The 22,918-nt window shown below is 41.3% G+C and overlaps 1 protein-coding gene across 2 annotated transcripts in view; it reads right to left on the bottom strand.

The window, feature by feature from the left end:
- Positions 1-6,273: 6,273 nt before the first annotated feature.
- patl1 (PAT1 homolog 1, processing body mRNA decay factor) overlaps positions 6,274-22,918 on the bottom strand; it is a 35,836-nt gene continuing 19,191 nt past the window's right edge. For both annotated transcript variants that reach the window (XM_059335063.1, XM_059335054.1), the window contains exons 11-20: positions 17,753-17,897; positions 15,784-15,901; positions 15,581-15,678; positions 13,975-14,034; positions 13,717-13,862; positions 13,350-13,509; positions 11,595-11,720; positions 8,654-8,745; positions 8,331-8,480; positions 6,274-6,626 (exon numbers count right to left, since the gene is read on the bottom strand). In XM_059335063.1, coding sequence (XP_059191046.1) covers positions 6,605-6,626; positions 8,331-8,480; positions 8,654-8,745; positions 11,595-11,720; positions 13,350-13,509; positions 13,717-13,862; positions 13,975-14,034; positions 15,581-15,678; positions 15,784-15,901; positions 17,753-17,897 — 1,117 coding nt within the window. In that variant the 3' untranslated portion in view covers positions 6,274-6,604. The remainder of the gene's footprint in view (positions 6,627-8,330; positions 8,481-8,653; positions 8,746-11,594; positions 11,721-13,349; positions 13,510-13,716; positions 13,863-13,974; positions 14,035-15,580; positions 15,679-15,783; positions 15,902-17,752; positions 17,898-22,918) is intronic.

Consider the following 22,918-nt stretch of genomic DNA (forward strand, 5'->3'; position numbering starts at 1 on the left):
CACCCAAGCCAGTTACCACAGTCCAAGTTTTGTCTCTGATTCTTCGTGAAGTGTTGTTTTCTTTTCCTCCAGGCGAGTGATTTTGTGTTCATAGTTTTCTTAGTTTGTACCTAGTGCCATAGTGTGTTGCAGCCTCCCTTGGAGTGATTTTTTGTTATTGTGTAGCATTTAGTCTTAGCCTCTGTTTTTTAGGAGTGCCTTTTGTTTTGTATCTTTAGCCTTAGCATTTTTTCCTCCCTTTGGAGTGATTTTCTGTTGGTTTATTTTCCTTTTGTGTCTGCTGTTTTGTCCCTCCCTTTTGGAGTGGTTTTTTGTTCTTATTAGACTCATAGGATTTTCATAGCCATTTATTTAATCACCGTGTACTGAGGATAAGAGGGATTAATAAAGTCCACACGAATCTTCGCTCTGCATCTGAGTCCTCCTTCATGTCCTGGCCTGACAAATTGGAAATCATGCCGTCCATTACTGATACCACCCTATTTATAGGTGGCATTTCTCCATCCACGGCCTACAAAACAATGGCATATGTATTGCTGCTGCAGGAGGGCTCTGTCCGTTCTGGTTCTGTTGCAAGTTGGATCTGCAGGGCTTCATGTGTGATAAAAAATAAATAAATAAAATCAAGCCAAGGTTGCAACCCCTCAGTCCAATACTAAAGACATATTTACATATTTTTATATATATCCATCCATCCATCCATTCTCGTCCGCTTATCCGGGGCCGGGTCGCGGGGGCATCAGGCTAAGCAGGGCATTCCAGGCGCCCCTCTCCCGAGCCACAACGTCCAGCTCCTCCTGGGGGACCCCGAGGCATTCCCAGGCCAGGCGAGAGATATAATCCCTCCACCGTGTTCTGGGTCTTCCCCGGGGCCTCCTACCAGTTGGACGTGCCCAAAACACCTCTAACGGGAGGCGCCCGGGAGGCATCCTTACCAGATGCCCAAACCACCTCAACTGGCTCCTTTCGACGCGAAGGAGCAGCGGCTCTACTCCGAGCTCCCTCCAGGTGTCTGAGCTCCTCACCCTATCTCTAAGGCTGAGCCCAGCCACCCTACGGAGGAAGCTCATTTCGGCTGCTTGTACCCGCGATCTCGTTCTTTCGGTCACTACCCAAAGCTCATGACCATAGGTGAGGGTTGGAACATAGATGGACCGGTAAATCGAGAGCTTTGCCTTCAGGCTCAGCTCCTTCTTCACCACAACGGTCCGGTACAACGCCCGCATCACTGCTGACGCCGCACCAAACCGCCTGTCCATCTCACGCTCCGTTCTACCCTCACTCGTGAACAAGACCCCGAGATACTTTAACTCCTTCGCTTGAGGCAGTACCTCTCTCCCCACCCAGAGGGGGCAGTCCACCGTTTTCCAGCAGAGAACCATGGCCTCAGACTTGTGTGCTGTCACATATATATATACACACATATATACATATATATATATATAATATACATATATATATATATATATAATATACATACATATATATATATATACACATATATATATATATATATATATATATATACACAGGTGCTGGTCATAATTAGAATATCATGAAAATGTTGATTTATTTCAGTAATTCCATTCAGAAAGTGAAACTTGTATACTGCATACATTCATTCCACACGGACTGATATATTTCAAGTGTTTATTTCTTTTAATTTTGATTATTATAACTGAAACTAATGAAAATCCCAAATTCTTCTCCTCTCTTCCTCCAGACTCTGGGACCTTGATTTCCAAAGGAAATGCAAAATTTACTTTCATCAGAGAACATAACTTTGGACCACTCAGCAGCAGTCCAGTCCTTTTTGTCTTTAGCCCAGGCAAGACGCTCCTGACGCTGTCTCTTGTTCAAGAGTGGCTTGACTTGAGGGATGCGACAGCTGAAACCCATGTCTTCATTCGTCTGTCTGGTGGTTCTTGAAGCACTGACTCCAGCGCAGTCGCATTGTGAATCTCCCCCACATTTTTGAATGGGTTTTGTTTCACAATCCTCTCCAGGGTGCGGTTATCCCTATTGCTGGTACACTTTTTCTACCACATCTTTTCCTTCTCTACGCCTCTCTATTAATGTGCTTGGACACAGAGCTGTGAACAGCCAGCATCTTTAGCAATCACCTTTTGTGTCTTGCTCTCCTGGTGCAAGGTGTCAATGGTCGTCTTTTGGACAACTGTCCAGTCAGCAGTCTTCTCCATGATTGTGTAGCCTACAGAACTAGACAGAGGCCCTGTTCACACGAGGACGCTCGCAGGTAAAAACGACAAAAATATTTTATCGGAAGTGCCTTTCGTTTAGACGGTGACGGCGTTTTGGGGGCTTAAAGACGCAAAAATCTGAAACCACCTTCCAAAGTGGAAAAGTTAAATTGCCAAGACACAAAACTCTGCTCAGATCTGCTCACGTCACGTATGTGTTTACGTCACATACATGCTCCAGTAAAGGAAAATAAACAAACGTGGGATTATTTCCATGCGTCGGACCTTCAAGCTGCTCTGGCAGCTCTAATAAACTTACAGGAGTCTTAACACCAAATGTACAGGATCTGTACAGATAGTATTAGTGAACAGAGAAGGATCTGGAATTACCTCTATCACATTTTGGATGCAGCAATTCGTCGGAGGCGAGCCAGACGGCTGTAAACGAGACCTGGGGGATCTAGTGGATGGTGGATAACTTTGTGGAAGGAGAAGCTGATGAAAATGTGTGCCGTGAAAACTTCTGCATGCCCAAAGATGCTCTTATGGCTTTAAGTGATGCCGCCTGGCATGCATACGATCGAATTTCACACACTTTTGCGTCATCGTATGCACGCAGATTTCCTCCCGAAAATGCTCGTCTAAACGAGGAATAAAAAGTGAAGACGCGACACCACTTTTGCGTCTTCTGTTGAGACCGTCCTCGTGTGAACGGGGCCTGAGAGAACATTTAAAGGCCTTTGCAGGTGTTTTGAGTTAATTTTCTGATTAGAGTGTGGCACCAGGGATCTTCAATATTGAACCTTTTCACAATATTCTAATTTTCTGAGATACTGAATTTGGGATTTTCATTAGTTGTCAGTTATAATAATCAAAATTAAAAGAAATAAAAACTTGAAATATACCAGTCTGTGTGGAATGAATGTATACATTATACAAGTTTCACTTTTTGAATGGAATTACTGAAATAAATCAACTTTTTTCATGATATATATATCATAATATACAGTATATGTATATTATATATATATACAGTATATGTATATTATATATATGTATTATTTCAGAAAATAAATTGTTTGTGTTGGTGCAACCTGCACTAAGGCTGCTAAATATAATTTTCTTCCTCCGAGTGATCTCCTGCAGCAGAACTTCTAGTTCTGAACTGCTAAAGTTTTTTTTTTCTTTTTACCTGTGCTCCAACGGATTTACACTTTGCTTTAGGCATTCTGTTGCTGTTTCCTCTCTGAGGCGTCTACACACGGCCCTGCACTCCTTTTTAGGGGCCCTTTTATGGGCATTAATGAGCGGTTACCTATGCTAATCCTATGTTAATTAGACTCACCTGGCACGAGGAGATGGCATTCATCAATTTAAGAACACAGCTGCGAACAATTCAGCGGCTTAAGAACACGTTGATGAATCTGATGTAGGGTCTTCTTAAGAAGAACTTATATTAAAGAATCTGAGAAGATTCTTAAGAAGATATTGGTGAATGAGGCCCATTGACCTTAACCCTGAGATGGAAAACTTGGTTCCAGAACAGAAACGTTTTCGGTTCCAAAAAGACTGTTCAAAATGAGTTCAAAATATTCTTCGTAGGTTGAAACTGACATAAAAAGCCTCTACTTTTTTCATTCATTGGGCATAAAGAAATTAATGCATGTAGGCCTATGTGGCATTTATCTTAAAAAAGTCAGAGCCAAAAAAAGAGTCAATAAATTGACATCAGTGTTCGAAATGGGCTGTTATTCACCAGTAAGCAAGTACCGGCACTTTTTTTGACTCTTTGTCGTAGGCTACCAGGATTGTTTTCTGGCATACCTGCACATCTCACAAGCAGCAGTTACTCTTTCCTGCACTCTATATCAGGTTTTTCGGGCGATTTAAAGGGTCCTCTGCCATCTCTCCACTTTGACGATGAAGCTGGAGCGTAGACAAGATGTCAATCACTCCCAACGTATCTAAACCAAATATACAACAGTGCGAAGTATAGATCCAACATGATCTCACAGGAATCCGTGAAATAGCCACGGATTTGCATTACTCAAAATCCGTGGAATAGCCACGGAATCACTCAAATTTCCGTGAAACTGACACAGATTTCGCTACACTGAGTGAATATTCATTAATCAATTATTCCGTGGCTATTTCACGGATTCCTGTGAGACCAGGTTCATAGAACAGTGGGCAGTGCCAACTGCCATTACAGGGCAGAATATAGCAGCAGCAGAACGCCTCTACCAAATGAATACAGCAGAAACTCTGGAAGCTCAGCTCCAAATGTTGATGCTGCACAGTTTGCTGTCTGCGGCTCCTGGTTAGGTAATAGTAGAAAAGGGTGGCAAAACAGAAGATTGTTTTGCCACGTGCACGGGCACTAGCTAATCCTTATATATTATCCTTAGGTTTCTTTTGTTCAGACAAAGGTAGGAGATGTTTCGACTGACAACTTCAGTCTTCTTCAGAGGTGTCAGCTGATCGCTGTGACGTGTCTTTAGTGGAGTTCCTTATGGGGCGTGGTCAACCTGACAACTGGAAGGTGTTAAAATAATTTATTATTTTCTATATTGGTAAATGATTTTATGCTTGATTTCTGCTTCTCTGTTGTTTGACTCCCTGGTGTCTGTCCCTGTGTCTGTCTCTGTGCATGACGCAGGTCACTATCAAAGGTCAAACCTTGGGTGTAATATCTCTCTCTATGCATTTATATTAAATCAGGCAATATGATTTTGATACGATTAGGTTTGTGTGTTAATGTTATAACATATATTTCATTGTCTGTTTCATATTTTTTAGACTTTTAGAATCCATGTGAGACAGTGAAAATCCTTTGGCTCTGTAAGACATACTATCTTTGTAAGACATAACAAGGCAGGAGGTTTTTGTTGAATGTTCTGGAGAAGAAGCCAGGTCAGGATGGCGTTGTCCGGGGCAGCAAGATCGTATGCCCAGGTGGCATGACGTGTCGTTTTGTATTGATTAAGACTGGCGAATCAGCGGATCAAGAAGGCAGAACTTCCTGGAAGAAATCGACCAGCATGTTTTGTAAACAAATGTTAGTATTTTAATGGGTTCAGAGAGAGAGACGTGGTTCAGACTTCACGAACTGAAACCCGTTTCAGTTTGTATTCAGGGAATCTCTGTAAAATGCACATTTTTTGACGTATTGTAATAAAACTATGTTAAACTGAGAAACTTGGACGTCTCCTGCTTTTCATTCCCCATCAACGATCTGCGCAGAAAAATGGTGAGGTTTTTTCTGTTGGTGACAGATTATTCAATTTTCAAGGTTTCCTCATGCAATTTTTCTAACGCAGGTCCGTCAGGTCGAAACATGTCAGGTAAAAAAACATCTCATACTTTCCTTTGTCTGAACAAAAGAAACCCAAGGATAATATTCAGAAGTAGACAAAATTAATTTGCTAGAAGTAATCCTTATATATGTTAAAATCTCCCTGCGTGATTTGCCCATATTGTTTGGTTTAAAATGTAATAAATGAATAAAAAGATCAGATTAACAAAACAGCAAGTTTGGAGGAACAGCAAGTCGCCAATAAACAGTTTATTAAGAGCACAGAGAATAGGTAGATATCCATATATATATTTTTATTTTTTTATTTTGCTTTTTTATTGATTAGCCCTAACCCTAAGCCTCTGTTGAGGTCTTTTGGACACTGCTGCTGCTGGCACTTAGCGGCGGATGGTTAAAAAATTGAATACCTTGTCAGGTGACGTTTATTATTTTTTATTGACCTTTTTTTTGGCTAATTTCACTACCTTTTAACCCTTTATCGGGCGAAGAACTATATTTGGTAACTTCAGTGGGTATCAAAATGGGATCCCCATGTCTCTCTGTGAGGTCGTAGAACCACATGGACTTGTACGAGGAGAACTAGAACTTGACGGCATATTAAGGCCAAGTGGGGGGGTTGCAAATTTACTACATTATAGTGCCAAATCAACAAGAAAAAAATGTGCAGATTTATGTGAATGTGACAATGTAATTAGTGGAGCAATTCATGTTTTACACAATGTTTGGTTCTTGCATTGAAAGATTGGACTACAGCACTAGAAATAGAAATACTTTTTAATTTGAAGTTTCATCACAGGCATAATCGTAAACAAGATTTTTAAAAATGCAGATTTTAACATCATCGTCATCCTGTCCGTCTCCCATGCACTGTCACAGTCATTCACTCAACAGACAAACACACAAGAGACTAAACACAAAAAAACAAAAGTGACGAGATTCTGCCGTATTAAAATTCAATCCATCGTGGAGTCGCCTCAAGAGCACATGCGCTCACACAAAAACACACATACAAGACTCTTCTGGTACACGCACGAAAGAAAGGGCTGCATCCGGCAGGGAGGGCTGGGATTGATGCCTGTTGTAACTTCTACCTGGACAAAGAAGAAATCCTGAGGAAAGCAAAGAACAAACTATCAGTTTAATCGCATATACAGTGGATACGGAAAGTATTCAGACCCCCTTAAATTTTTCACTCATTGTTTCATCATTTTTTTTTTTTAATTAATGTACACTCAGCACCCCATCTTGACAGAAAAAAACAGAAATGTAGAAATGTTTGCAAATTTATTAAAAAAGGAAAACTGAAAGGACTCCCAGACTATGAGAAATAAGATTCTCTGATCTGATGAGACCAAGATTGAACTTTTTGGCCTTAATTCTAAGCGGTATGTGTGGAGAAAACCAGGCACTGCTCATCACCTGCCCAATACCATCCCAACAGTGAGGCATGGTGGTGGCAGCATCATGCTATGGGGGTGTTTTTCAGCTGCAGGGACAGGACGACTGGTTGCAATTGAAGGAAAGATGAATGCGGCCAAGAACAGAGATATCCTGGAAGAAAACCTTTTCTGTGTGCTCAGGACCTCAGACTGGGCGGAAGGTTCACCTTCCAACAAGATAATGACCCTAAGCACACTGCTAAAATAACAAAGGAGTGGCTTCGGAACAACTCTGTGACCATTCTTGAATGGCCCAGCCAGAGCCCTGACCTAAACCCAATTTAGCATCTCTGGAGAGACCTGAAAATGTCTGTCCACCGACGTTCACCATCCAACCTGACAGAACTGGAGAGGATCTGCAAGGAAGAATGGCACAGAATCCCCAAATCCAGGTGTGGAAAAACTTCATTCCCAAGAAGACTCATGGCTGTACTAGCTCAAAAAGGTGCTTCTACTGAATACTGAGCAAAGGGTCTGAATACTTATGACCATGTGATATTTCAGTTTTTCTTTTTTAATAAATTTGCAAAAAATTCTACATTTCTGGGGGTTTTTTTCTGTCAAGATGGGGTACTGAGTGTACATTAATCAGGAAAAAAATGAACAAATGATTTTAGCAAATGGCTGCAATGAAACAGAGTAAAAAATTTAAGGGGGTCTGAATACTTTCCGTACCCACTGTAAATATTTGACCTGAGAACAGTGAGAATTTTTTTTCACATGGATTTTTAGTATACCATTGAATAATCACTGAATTCCTTAAGCTTAAGCAACAAAAATATTGTTTATTGTTCAAGTCCAACAGACCAGTGCAATTTTTGCTATTAAGTGTAGCAATAGCATATTTAGGCACTAGCTGCTATATGTTTTGCATTGAGGTGATACTTGAGGCTGGATGTGCTGCGGTGATATGTGAATTCCTTGTTGCATAGCAACACAACCATGCTCTTATCGACGCTTCCATCCGTTGGTTTTTAGTAACTAAATGTCCCATCATCCACGGGGCCAACCAAAGCGTCTCATCAGCTTCTTCCTTCATGTTCACTGTGGTTTGTTGTTGTCTGAACTCATGAACGCTAGTTGGTGCTCCAGTATAATCGGCCCGCCTGAAACTCATCCAGTGAGAAACGTTCCGCGGTGCAAAAATAAGTGCGTTATTTTAACACGTTAATTTTTGTGTAATTAATTAATCTTAATTAACGCGTTAAAGTCCCGGCTCTACTGAATACAAAACAAATACCCAAAATAAACAAACTTTATTTACAGGAATAACAGTGAAGGATTTTATCTGTTCAACCAGCTTGTTTTTCATTTTACTGGCTTGTCCAGTCAAAGCAACTCACAAAACATCCCTGTGTGTTGAATTCAACTTACTGTAGCTTGTCCTGTAACAGCTCCAGCCTCTGTCGATCGACGTAGCGTGAGAAGAGGGAGAGCAGGTTAGGAGGGGTGAAGAGGGGAGGAGAGAGGGATGTGCTGGGGATGCTGAGCAGCTCCCTCGTCACTGAAAACACCAACTCAGTCCTGGATGGGAAGAGAATGTCAGTGTTGAATGATGGCGAACAGCACATGTAGGAAGAAAAAGACATCTTTAAAGAAGCAACAAGAGTGAAGAGGAAAATCTGATTGTTTTTTGCCTCAGAGAACGGAGCCATTTTTAAATGCGTCATATCGAGGACACAAAAGAGAGAGCATACCATCGATTGTCATCCATGAGTTCACAGTTGGGGTCAGAGCTCTGCATCCTCTCTCCTTCGCTCAGGATCAGATACAGCAGTGTCACACCAAACTTCACAGAAACAAACACAGAGGAGTGTGTAACAATAGTAATAATACATTTTATTTGTAATGCACTTTACATTAGAGGAAATCTTAAAGTGCTACAGGTTAAAAGCATAACAGTCTAATTATAAAAAGGATTAAACTGCTAAAAACAGAAGAAAAGGTATACCGTATTTCCTCAATTTAAAGCCGGGCCCCTATTAATGACCAGCCTCATTTAGTAACCGGGTGTAAAAACTATTTTTAGTAAATAAAAGCCGGCCTCTTTTATAAGCTGGGTGTCTTACCGGTGTTATGTCAAAGTCTGTTCCCCCGTCGATATGTGTCCCCCTTACTTTGAGTGTCAGAAACAGCACAGAAACATTGTGTACGCTGTTTTTCCTGCACACGCCACATGTATGAAAAGTGAACTTGCCGTGAGAATGTGCGGTGGCACCGCAAACTTTTGTTTGGCAGAACCTACTGTCTTTTATGCTCTATTTAAAATGTGTTTCACATCTAAACTAAAACTACAACTGGCTTTGTGTTTACAGTTTATAGTTCTAAGACAATGGAGGAAAATGTTCTCCACCCTCAATAACTCCTTCTAGATATGAGGGGATAGATGATTTTTATTATCTATTATTATACCTTATATTTCACCTGCATACTGCTGCTTACTTGTGCAATAATAGTATGTTGAAGTCTGTATTGTTTTTAAGTCTTTTTTAGATTGTATATTTAAGTCTATATAATTTTGCCATTTCCACTTTTTTTATATACATAAACCGATTTCCCTTCGGGGACCAATAAAGTATTTCTGATTCTGATTAATATGGAGCACAATAAAAACCTAGTGACACAAATCTCTCCGACATAACCTTACTTAATCACTGTGTCAAAGTCCCGATCGCCACCTGTTTCCCCTTTAGTCCTTCCTTTCAGAATAAGTCAGATGTGGTGCATATTTGATCCCGTAGGCCGATGTGAAGTTTAATTTGGACAGCAAGTTAAGTGTGGCTTGTAAACTGATGCTGAAAATGATTCTGGCACGCATTACGCAAAGGCTGCTCTGTTGGCTCTGGAAGAGAAAGAAAACTAAGGAGTTTAGAAGAAGTGTGTGTTTAGGGACACTTCTACCATGGTTCGGGTCTCTGCACCTTGTTGCTGATCCCAGAGCTGAGGCACCAAAAAGCACATTTTCCTGCCTCCACCTGGTGATCAGCACGTCCACCTCGCGTGCAGTGGTAGCACGCTGATTTGCCATTATTTTTTTGATAATCAGCAGTAGGGGTGTGACGAGATCTCACGAGATTAAACTTGACGATATTTCTTGTTGCGTTAAAAATCAGACTCGTGAGATTTGTGAGTTATCTAAACTTCTATTTGTGACCTGTGGAGGCAGTAAAATGAAAAGAAGAAGAGGAGGGGAAGGAGGGCAAGCAGCAAGCAGCCAGAATGACGTCGCAGGAGACGACGGCTCCTTAAGAAGAGTAAGAACGAATCGAATCGGCACAGTCCTCCTGAGAGCCAGAGTCTGCAAATTGCTAAAAGGCTAACAGTTAGCTCTGTAGCAGTACAGTGTGTATGTGCTGCTGCTACAGGAGGTGTTCACTTAGTGATCTCTGTTTGTTTACAACAAGCACCAGACACTCTGTGCACAGTTAGCGATGCTGGTTAATTCAAGATTGTTATGTTTATGATAATTAGCCATGCTGCTTTGTTTACGATCATCTGCTGATGTTGTGCAGTTAGCGACGGCAGCCACAGTTGAGTCTCCCGTGTTTAATCCGTTGCGTGTATGTGATCACGGTCGAAACTGTCGCTAAGCGATTACGAGACGATCAAAAACCATACGTCACCTCCAGAGTCTCATTAGTCCCTCTGGGGGATTTTATTTTTTATTTATCTTATTCTATCTTTTATAAATTTTGGTTTTAGTTTCAATTTGTGAAAGAAGAAGTTTATTAAAAGCTCATGCTTACATCATGCATGTAAAGAGTTATAATAAAACATTTCAAAATGCATGTGCAACTCAGTTAAATAAAAGTCTGTTGCTCCAGTCATATTTTGTCATTGTAGTTTTCTTAAAATCTTGTCTTGTTCTCGTGAACCCAATATCGTGTCTCGTCTTGTGAGTATCGTCACACTCCTAATCAGCGGGCATGCCGGTGATTTATAGTCATCTGCATATTCATTTGCTGGAGGAGCCGGGGTGTGGCTGGTTCTTCATGCATGTGCACTCAATTTCGCACTGGTTGGGATGTATCAAAGAAAGATACAGAACCTGGCGTGAGAACAGTTTGATACATGTGGAGGTGAGTTTGCGTATGTACTATTCTAGTCTTGGGAGTACGCCATCTCTCAGTATGAAAGCTACGCACTCTTTGATACAATTCCCCTGGAATAGTAACATGACAGCTCCCCACTAGAGGCCAAACACCTCCATCTCCTCTGGTGGCAGGTTCAAAACCCAGCTCCTCCAGGTTAGTGAAGGGAAGGAGGAAAAATGAAAGACTCAAATAGAGTTCAAATAACATTTTCCCAAAGATGGTTTCTGTAATTAAATAAAACAAAGTTTGTTCAAGGGTTCAATTTTTGTTCTGATATGTTTGGTTTTAATTTGTTATTTGATGTAAATAATTTAAAAAAAGGGACTGCAATGTCATGATTAATGGGTGAAATTGATTTTCTGATTAGTCAAGCTCCAGGCTGCGTGTGACATCACCAGAACAAGATGGCTGTGGCGCCATCTGGGATTTTTAGTCCTCAATGAAATACAGTAGGAGACACATCATCCAGGTCATCATCGTCAATATAAGATACTGTCTGCCCTATCCATGAGGTAATATCGAGGGTGTGAGGGTGTGTGTGTACCTTGTTGTGCAGTACTGTGGCCAGTTGGCCCTCACTGCCCTGAAGCTCCTGGAGCAAATCTGTAAGAGTGGAGCTAGACAAGGACTGAATCACTGCAGAAACCGGCTCCACTAACCAGCACAGCACCTGAACAGGAGGACAGAGACAGAGGAGCAAAGGAAGCTGCTGGTTAACCAAACTGTCAAGTTCTTCTTCTCTTCAGCATTTCATAATTTATTCAACTGGTCCATTTCACCTTGCAGAATTTGTTTGGATGATTGATATTGAATGAAAAAACAAACATTATGCCTCCAAACTGTAGGTTATGTTTAAGTGACATGTATTTGACTTGAAACCACACATATACTGTGTATTATAATGGACGCGCCCTAGCTCACCCTCTCCCGCAAATGCATTTATATAATGAATGTGGCTTTTGTTTATGCCATTAAATATTAACCCTTCGATGCACAACATATTGACCCCCCTTCTAATGCACAACATGGGTCAAAAATGACCCGCATTCCCATGTTATTTAATGCTTGCTGTGTGTTTCTGTGCTCCATCTATTGATATCAACTTATTTTATGATTGAAAATTCTTTAAATATCTTGTTTTTGATAACAACAGATCATTATTTCCATTTTGCCTCTCAAACGTTTTTGTATTATTACATAGCCAACTACTTGGCTAAGTAGGTTGCTAAGCTAACTACTTAGCCAAGAAGTTAGCTAAGTAGTTAGCTTAGCAAGCTACTTAGCTAAAAAAATGGATATGGGTCATTTTTCATGTTTTCATGTTGTGCATTAGAAGAGTAGTTACACAAAAAGGGATTTTGTAAAAAAAAAATTAATTAAGGAAAACATAAAATTAGGATGTATGATGATCAAAAACAAACTAATTGAGTAAAAAACCTGGAATACTGAATGATGAAAATAATTTATTGCAAAGATATAGAACATAAAAACTCTGTCGGGTCCCTTTACACCCATGTTGTGCATCAAAGGGTTAGGTGAACTGATCATGAAGAAGGAAAAATATATGCAGAATTATCAACAGAAAAACCTCCAACATACTTGTCAACAGCATGCAGAACCCCACACCCCCACACCCACACCCACACAATTCATAAACTATTACATTACATCTAAAAACTGTTTAAAACACGTAATTTCCAAATTAATCATGCAAGTTTTCGTCAACTACCTCAGTGACTCAACAATATGTACTGCATTGTTTTATTGGACTCTATTAATGTAGAAACAACAGCAGTTTGATTGTGCATATTAGACACACCAGGGTTGGGTGCAAAAGTGTTCAAAACCCACTAGATTAAACCAGTGGCAGAGGGACATGATGAGACTGACTACTCCAGTCAACTTGATGGCAGTAATGCAACTCCAAGCTAGTTTGCCAACAGCCAAGGACAAGAAGGCTGCAGTCTTCTTGTCCACAGATAGGTGTGAATGTATAATAAGAACCAGATTGGATGCTGCCTCTCAGTCAATTTTTTCCAGTGGCCCCTGCAGTCCTGAAGGCATTTTCCCCTTAGACCACAATAGTAAAAAGAGACGTCTGTAACACTGTTGACTGCAAACAAGCTCAATAATTATGGTATCAAGTTCTAATAATACATCCATTCTAATACACATCTATTTATGCTTTCTACAGACACTGCTGTGGATGCTTACTGCTCCTACAGAGTGAGAATAGATGACAAATCAATATACATTTTGTGTGTGTGGACTTTTGTCTGTTGCATTGTGAACTGGTTACCTGGTCCTGCTTGTCCTTCTTGGCAAGGGCAGGGACGTTACGGGATATCGCCATGACAACGGCCGCGGACTGGGGTGGGGGCAGGAAGGGGAGGAGCCTGGAGATGAGCCGCTTGCCCTTCCTCACTGACATGATCATCACACATTGCTCATCATTCACTCTTATCAAGAGGAAGAGAGAAACTATTAGTGTGCAAATAGACACATGTTACTTGTTCTATTTATCCCCTCTTATTATCATACACTGCAGGTCTACATGCAGGTTTTGTACGTAGTTTAAAATTGTACTGAGACTCAGGATTGCCAAATGCAGGTCACATGGTTCAAGAATTCCCATATTTTGCATTTAATCTATCTCTCCCCTCTACCTGTTGTCCCACTCTTTCTCCCGCAGAGAGTTGCAAAGCTGTATGGTGTTGGCTTTATGCTGCTCTAGAAGAGCCTCTCTGTCCTCATCTGGCGCCTGGAGGAAGCGTTTCTCAAAGTCTTGGACCTCCAGCAGCAAACTGTACATCTGGAGGACAGAGACAGACAGAGAGAGGCTTAACATATGACGCATTTATGATGCAGGGGTGTTTCCATCCATATGATAATGTGCTCGACATGTACAGCTGTCTTCATCCTACCTTCTCCACAGTGTAGAGGATTTGTCGTCTTTTATTCCAAACCTGCTTCTCTCTTTTCTCCTAGAAGAGGACAGAGAGACAGGCTAACTGACTAGGACTTCAGAATGGACCAGAAAAAATTAGAATCAGGTATAGAATTAATGAAAGAAGAAATGCTAGAGAAATAGTTAGTTATGACACCACACACTACTGTGCTGTATTCAAACCAAGGTTATTATAAATAACAAAAACTATAATTGAAAAACATTTAACTGAAAATAGAAATAAAAACAAGAGTTTTTAAAGAAACAATAACTAATTGAAACTGTATTGTGTGATTACAAAACTAACTAAAATTATAGTGAAAATGTCCTTTGTTTTCGTCTTTGTCAACTTTTTTCATATATAATCCAGTGTTTCTATTAGAAAGAAGATTCTGTTAGTGTTCATGCAGGAACACATGGTAAATATGTTTACTGAGACTGGGACGTCTACACTTGAACCAAAATTCAAAACACCCGGAACTGTAAGAGTTAATAACCTTATTGGGGCTGAAATGGATAAACCAAAGGAAATAAAGGAAAAAATGATTATGACCTCTTTGAATCTCGCATCCAACATATAGTTTTAGTTTTTTTGTAATGGGCTAACACTAACAATAATAAAAACTAAACTACCGTAATTTTCGGACCATAAGCCACGCCTTTTTCCCCATTCCCTTTTACCCCGGCTCGGGGTCCTTCATATACTTTTAAGCTATTTTTCACTTGTCTGTGTGTATTTGTGTCGAAAGCTACTTAGTTTGTCGGAGTCGCCGTGCCGTAATCAGCGGCAGACGAAGGACCCCGAGCCAATCTGGCAGGGCGCCGGAAAAGAGTGAAACAGGTAGCACGCAAAAGTAAAAGTGAAACCGAGAGTGGTACGCGAGACAGAACGAGAGCAAGACCGACATAGTTTGTGCAAAGGAAGTTTTCATGCACAACAAACAAACAAACGTAGAAATGCATATGATGCAGCTTTTAAGTTAAAGACAGTCAATCTGGCTGTAAAAGAAGCTTCCTCAAGCAGACATCTCTTTCCCGACAATCCCCTCTGTGCACGAACCCTTACATATGGTAATTAAACATTAAAACACCTGCGGCTTATAGTCCAGTGCGGCTTATATATGTACACATCATTCAATTTAGCTGCTGCGGCTTATACTCCGGTGAGCCTTATAGTGCGGAAAGTACGGTATAAATAACCATTTTCCAAAAATAAAAACTAAACTAAAACTAGCAAACTCACTCTAAAAACTAACCAAAACTAACTGAAACAAAAATGTGTGTACATCATAATTCACAACGAAATTAAAACTAAAACTAATAAAAAATCCAAAACCATTATAACCTTGATTCAAACTCAGTCAGCTTCTTCTGGAAAACAGTCAGCACCATAATGTTGATAGCAAACACACTATGCCTGTCTTCATTTAAGAAATACCAATCTTCATTTAAGAAATACCAAAAACAAACAAAAAAAACAAACAATAATGACCACTAACCAATCACCACACTGCTGTTGTAACAACTTCTAAGAAAAAGACAACATTGCTAAACACTGTTTAGTTTCATGTTCACAAACAGACCTCGTCATCTGTGCGGGTCGTCACCACAGCATCAATCATCTTGCGGGGGTTGTTGACGCTGGAGACCGTCAGCTTACCAAGAGAGCCTGCAAACTGAACTGTTGACAAGCAGATGTCAGCATTTCCCAGAGCTCTCAGTATTGTGTGTGATCAAGTGCTATGAAAGTGCAGATAAAACTCTGGAGTATTCAGTTGTCATTTACCTGGTCTGTAGGTGTGTTCAACCTTGGCCACCTGTGGAGTGATCAGTTTTGTGGTGTGTTCCTTCTTGCTGCTGTCCCTTTCTCTTTCCTGACGTTTCTCCATCTTTTCATAGTAGTTCTATATATATGTGCAGACAGACAGACAGTGTTAGATAGATCGATAGATATACTTTAATGATCCCAAACTGGGAATTACTGTTACAGCAAAAATTAAAACGCTGAGCACACCATACAAAATATTGAAAAGTGTATAAGAATATCGAAAAAAAACTATCCAAAACAAGTTCAAGTAACTTTAAACAACTTGGCCGCCATCGCTAACTGTGCACAACATCAGCAGCTGAAAGCAGCATGCCTAATTATGCACAGCTTCTCTGCTGATCATAAACATAGTGATTGTGAATTAACGGCATTGCTTACTGTGCACAGAGTACAGAGCACAGTGCTTGCTAAGTGAACACCTCCTGCAGCAGCAGCACATACACACTGTACTGCTACAGAGCTAACTGTTTAGCCTATTAGCAATTTGCAGACTGGACGCTAAGGGGTAAACATCCCCTCCGGCTCTGCAGCTGGGAGAGACTGCTGCAGGAGGACTGGGCCGATTTGACTTGTTCTAACTCTTCTTAACGAGCCGGGGCTCTTCTTAACGTTAAGAAGAGTAAGAAGGAGTCTCCAATAACAGCAGAAAAAGTCACTGGATTTGTTGCCAGTCGCTTTTTTGAAAAATAGTCGCTAAATATAGCAACAAAGTCGCTAAGTTGGCAACACTGCTTTTACAAATGGCGCGTGTTGTTGTGGCGTCGAGTACTTAGCGATCTATCCAATCAGTAACCAGGCTGTTTTCAGGGGAGAAAAAAGACCCTGCTCTTCAACAGGGACGAAAAAGGTCCCGACAAAAGTCCGCTCAGGGCGGCTCATATTTAAATTAGGGGCGTTTCGGCGAGTGAGACCTGCCTCATTCCGGGTATTGGGCGGTAGTGGAAACAGCCCCAATGAGTAGGATTTGACTGTTGCTGTTGTTCCAAACAGTCGTCCCGTCCTCCACAGCTCAGCAACATCTAATTGAAGCCCCGCTAAGTCCCCCCCCTCGAACGCAGACGCAGAAGAAATGCAAGATATTTTCTTTGTACAGATTTCAAATGAATATATGTCAAATGATACTGTCAAATATGTCAGGATTAGCAAATTCTAGCATTCTGTTTTGTTTATGTTTTAGACAATGTCCCAACGCTTTTTAAATCAGTGTTGTAGCCATGAATGACTAGTAGGGATGGATACCATTCACATTTCAATCGATACTGGTACCTGGAGCATTTCGGTTTTTATGGTTTCTGGTTTTGATTTTATTTTTAAACAACCCTGTCTAACTTGTTGGCAGGTCAGGGTTTTCACAGGGTTAAAGACACGTACAGGATATTTTCTTTCACTTCAAAGATAGCCTCTAAATTGAATATTAAGAGTTGAACAAAACCTTTCACAGTCTGCATCACTACACCCATAACTGTAGTTACATGTAATGACATCATTTCAGTTTGATGCATCAATTCATGATTAACCATCATATATTGTTGATGGAAATTGAAAATATCAATGCATATCATTAACTTGAAGATATGCCTTAATTTCATTACATTCATATTTAGATATAAGTTGGTTCTATGGGTTCCCATGAGCCATGTTCACTGGACACTGTGCTTGGGAGTTCTGCCAAAAGAGTTGGAAAGCCAACTCAATAGAAATGGTTTTATAGCCATGCTTTTATCTAGGCCTCACCACCATTTTATCAGAGGTCTGAAGCGAGTTCCATGGACATCATGGTTTGGTTTTTGTCCTGATATGTAGTGTAAATTGTGAGATCTTACATAAACAGGTGTGTTCCTTTGTCCATGTCCAATCATTTTAATACATTTGAAATGACATTTATAACCCAATAAGTGTCCTGGAGCCACTATATATTAAAACCAACCTGATAGTAGTAGTCATCCAGGTAAGGGTCAGTACTTTGCAGCTGCATCATCTGGATCTTGGTGACCCATTCCTTCTCTTTCTGAGTCATTAGGTTACTGTAGGGGTCCCTGTTGCGCCGGTCCCCTCCAGTCCTACAACGGTCCCTACAAGGAGGTAAAGAGACAAAGATAAAATGGTCGTCTGTTAATCTGTAACCTGTTTAAGGACAGGTTAAGGATAATGCTGCTTGTTTGTTAGTGATCCAGGAGAACAGTGCTGTGTAGGCAGCTTTATTATTGTTCATATATACTCATCTAGTCGTAGTCCCCATAGGCCCAATAATGAATGAATGAAACCCAGAAATGTTAATAATTTTGTCTGTATGCAAATGAGCACATATTTGATGAGATATGGCCTCATTTGCATATGTAAACATTAAAATACAAAAAACGGGGGGTGGTATGACGTCACTGAGCTGAGAGGTCGGACTGGCACTGAGCTCCCGCTCCCATCGACCGTAATTTAAACTTTACCCACCACAGACTCATATCTTTATATTCTGCTGACCAACCTAAGCTTCCTAGCAATGTCAGGCAAGGAAAGTGGCTCGGTTCCGCCCGAAAATCCGAGTAAATCTCAAAGAACAACGAGGGGCCGAACGAACGTCGAGGCGCATGATGGCGGCTCCGGTGCTTGCGGCTACTCCTCACAGATAGTTCAGGAAGTTACTGAGAGCATCGGCAAGTTATTAGAGGAGAAGCTGGCCAACTTTACGAACACACTAGAAGCCATGACAGCCCGGGTGGAAGGCAACAGTAAAAGACTGGACGAAGCTGAGGGCCGAGTGTCCACACTGGAGGACATACTAGCTACCACCGAAAACAAGCTCCGGGAAGTCGAGGAGAAGTTACAAACTCTCACTGAAAAAGCGGACGACATGGAAAACAGGACGAGACGGGATAACATCAGGGTTGTTGGCTTAAAGGAAGGAGCTGAAGGTGAGCAACCTGTTGCTTTTTTTGAACGCTGGTTGCCGAAAATATTGAATTTGGATACTAAACACGGCATAATTAAAATCGACCGGGCACACAGAGGTCTCGGACCCGCTCGCGGCGACCGCCCGAGACCCATCATCATCAAACTGCACAACTCCGGGGACAAACAGCGGATCATGGCTGCACTGAGGGAGAGACGGCAGCTGACATATGAGGGACAGAAGCTGTACATCCAGCAGGATTTCTCGGCTGCAGTGAAGGAGAAGCGGCGCGGCTTTAACAAGGTGTGTGAACGTCTGATCGGACTGAACATCCGCTTCTTCATGCGGTTCCCCGCCGTCCTAACCTTCACGTACAACGGACAGAAACACGCTTTCCAGTCACCCCGAGCTGCGCAGGGATTTGTGGATGGACTGCCGTGAACTATGCAACGATTACCATTGGGTAAATACACAGTATATTCTGTGAGTGATCTGTAATTATAGTTTGAGCTGCTGTATTTAAGTTTAAATTCACTTGTGCACAATATATGATAAGTCAGGGCTGTAAAGGCTGTGATGTTAACTTAAAAGGTTAAAAGTGGAGTTAGGCTTAGTCTGGTTTAAAAATGTCTGTAAATTGGAGCTGTGGCTAGAGCATCATGACCCCTGAGGAGCAAGGGGTCTGACATAATCCTTCTTTAATTATTATTTTCGGGCTCTAAAGCGATGTGAATCTATTTGAGTCGTGGGGGCGGGAGTTTCTTGAAGAGGTTGAAGCTGTTGCTCTTCTTCGGTGTTACCTGCGCTTTCAGCGTCATGCAACTCCTTGTACAGTCAGGTCCGGAAATATTTGGACAGTGACACAATTTTCATAATTGTGTCCCTGTACGCTACCACACAGATATTGAAATGAAATAATTGAGATGCAATTGAAGTGCAGAATTTCAGCTTTCATTTGAGGGTATTTACAGCAAAATTGGAGGAAGGGTTTAGGAATTGCAACAATTTTCATACATAGACCGCTCATTTCAAGGGACCTAAAGTAATTGGACAATTAACTCAAAGCATTCTCATGAGCAGGTGTGGGCTATTCCCTCGTTATTTCATCATCAATTAAGCAGGCAAAAGGCCTGGAGTTGATTTCATGTGTGGCATTGTCATTTGGAAGTGTTTGCTGCGAATCCACAACATGCGGTCAAAGGAGCTCTCAATGCAAGTGAAACAGGCCATCCTCAGGCTGAGAAAAAAGAAGAAATCCATCAGAGAGATAGCAGAAACATTAGGAGTGGCCAAATCAACAGTTTGGTACATTTTGAGAAAAAAGGAACGCACTGGTGAGCTCGGCAACCCAAAAAGGCCCGGACGTCCACGGAAGACAACAGCGGTTGATGACCGCAGGATCGTTTCAATGGTAAAGAAGAACCCCTTCACAACATCTACTGAGGTGAGACAGACTCTCCAAGAAGTTGGCGTATCATTATCCAAGTCTACCATAAAGAGAAGACTTCACGAGAGCAAATACAGAGGGTTCACAACAAAGTGCAAACCATTCATAAGCCTCAAGAATAGAAAGGCCAGATTAGAGTTCGCCAAAACACATCTAAAAAAGCCAGCCTAGTTCTGGAACAGTATTCTTTGGACAGATGAAACTAAGATCAACCTGTACCAGAATGATGGGAAGAGAAAAGTATGGAGAAGGCTTGGAACGGCTCATGAACCGAAGCACACCACATCATCTGTAAAACATGGTGTAGGCAGTGTGATGGCTTGGGCATGCATGGCATCTAATGGCACTGGGTCATTAGTGTTTATTGATGATGTGACAGCAGACGGAAGCAGCCTCATGAATTCTGAAGTCTATAGGAACATTCTGTCTGCTCACATTCAGCCAAATTCAGCAAAGTTGATTGGACGGCGCTTCACCATACAGATGGACAATGACCCAAAACATACTGCGAAAGCAACCCAGGAGTTTTACAAGGCAAAGAAGTGGAATATTCTACAATGGCCGAGTCAATCACCTGATCTCAATCCGATCGAGAATGCATTCCACTTGCTTAAGACAAAACGTAAGGCAGAAAGACCTGCAAACAAACAACAACTGAAGACAGCTGCAGTCAAGGCCTGGGAAAGCATCACAAAGGAGGAAACCCGGCGTTTGGTGATGTCCATGGGTTCCAGACTTCAGGCAGTCATCGCCTGCAAAGGATTCTCAACAAAGTATTAAGAATGAACATTTTATTTATGATTATATTCATTTGTCCAATTACTTTAGGTCCTTTAAAATGAGGGGATTATGTTTGAAAATTGTTGCAATTCCTAAACCCTTCCTTCAATTTTGTTGTGAATACCCTCAAATTAAAGCTGGAATTCTGCACTTCAATTGCATCTCGATTATTTCATTTCAAATCCATTGTGGTAGCGTACAGAACCAAAATTATGGAAATTGTGTCACTGTCCAAATATTTCCGGACCTGACTGTAGCTGCTACACAAAACTGGTTGTGGCTGTGTTTTTTGTTCTTTCTTAGGCCTGTTGAGGTTTATGTTAGTGTTAGATGCCTGTCGTTCAGAGGCAGATTTTTTGTTTGTAGTGCTCTGAAATGTAAGACCACCTCCTCACCACCATTATACCCTGCCGAACATATATGTGTCTTCTCATTGCTAACGACCCCAAACTTTATTTGGCCCGTGCATTATTGGCTTATCTTATTTTCATCTAACATCCATGAGTGACATTAAGATTATTTCTTTAAACGTCAAGGGGGTCAGCCATGTTGTAAAAAGACAGAAGATTATCTCTTTATTGAAGAGAGAGAATGCACAAATCGCCCTTCTACAAGAAACTCACCTGACAGATTTGGAACACGTTAAATTAAGGAGAAGCTGGATAGGCCAAGTGTTCTACTCATCCTTCAATTCACACAGTAGAGGAGTAGCCATTCTCATTCATAAGAACTTACCGTTTACTCTAGATGAGGTTATTAAGGACGATGAGGGACGATATGTTATTATCTCAGGTTTCCTTTATGGGGAGCGAATCCTCATCGGCTCTGTCTATGGTCCTAACGCATTCGAACCCTCTTTCTTTTCTAGACTGCTTGCAGCGGTGTCCTGGCATTTAACCCCCTTCACAGTATTCGGAGGAGACTTTAACTGTGTTCAGGATGCTAGTGTTGACCAATCTCCATCAAAACCTGCTTTTATATCAAGAAAGACAGCGAGGCTGAAGGAGCTGTGTGCGGATTTGGGTCTCTATGACGTTTGGAGAATTATAAACCCAACAGCAAAAGACTACACGTTTTACTCCCACCCACACCAATCTCTATCAAGAATCGACTATTTTATAGTGTCTAGAGAGGTAGTAGATAGAGTGCAAGCATGCTCAATTGGAATACGCACGTTGTCTGATCATAACCCGGTATCTATGATTATATCCCCCCCCTATCTCGAGCCCTCCACATACCACTGGAGACTTAATTCTACACTTTTAAGTAGCCCCTTATTTTTGGACTTTCTAGAGAAGCAATGGGAACTTTTTATGGCAACAAATAACACACCAGGTATAAATCCTTCCCTGCTATGGGAAACGGCTAAGGCGGTTATGAGGGGGTCCATTATATCTTACTCAGCAGCTCATAAGAGGGATACAATCAGGAAGCAATTGGAATTGGAACATTCGATACAGGATTTAGAGAACACGTTTAAAGGATCTCCATCTAAACAAAATCTTAAAAAGTTAGAAGCAGCAAGATCGGCACTTAATCAACTCTTAACAAGCAAAGCAGAGGCTTCCATCCTTTTTGCCAGACAGAGGCTGTATGAACACGGCAATAAGCCTGGACGCCTTCTTGCCCGCCTGGCAAGGGGCAGAAATTCCATTAATTCAATACCATCACTTAAAGATAGTAATGGAGACAAAGTTCATGAATCAAAGAAAATTAACAATGTTATGAGACAGTTCTATCAGAAGTTATATTCCACCGAATGCAACTCATCGGATGAACTAAGAAAATCCTTCCTGGATCAAATTAGTCTCCCCTCTCTTACAGAAGAACAACAGGAGCTCTTGAATAGACCGGTTACCAGGGAAGAGGTCCTGGATGCTATTCGCACACTTCAAAGTGGGAAAGCACCAGGGCCGGATGGCTATGGGCCGGAGTATTATTAAAAAAATGAGCAGAGTTGTGGTGGGCCCTCTGACCGATAT

Source organism: Centropristis striata, chromosome 1, assembly GCF_030273125.1.
Source record: "Centropristis striata isolate RG_2023a ecotype Rhode Island chromosome 1, C.striata_1.0, whole genome shotgun sequence".
NCBI classification, from domain to species: domain Eukaryota; kingdom Metazoa; phylum Chordata; class Actinopteri; order Perciformes; family Serranidae; genus Centropristis; species Centropristis striata.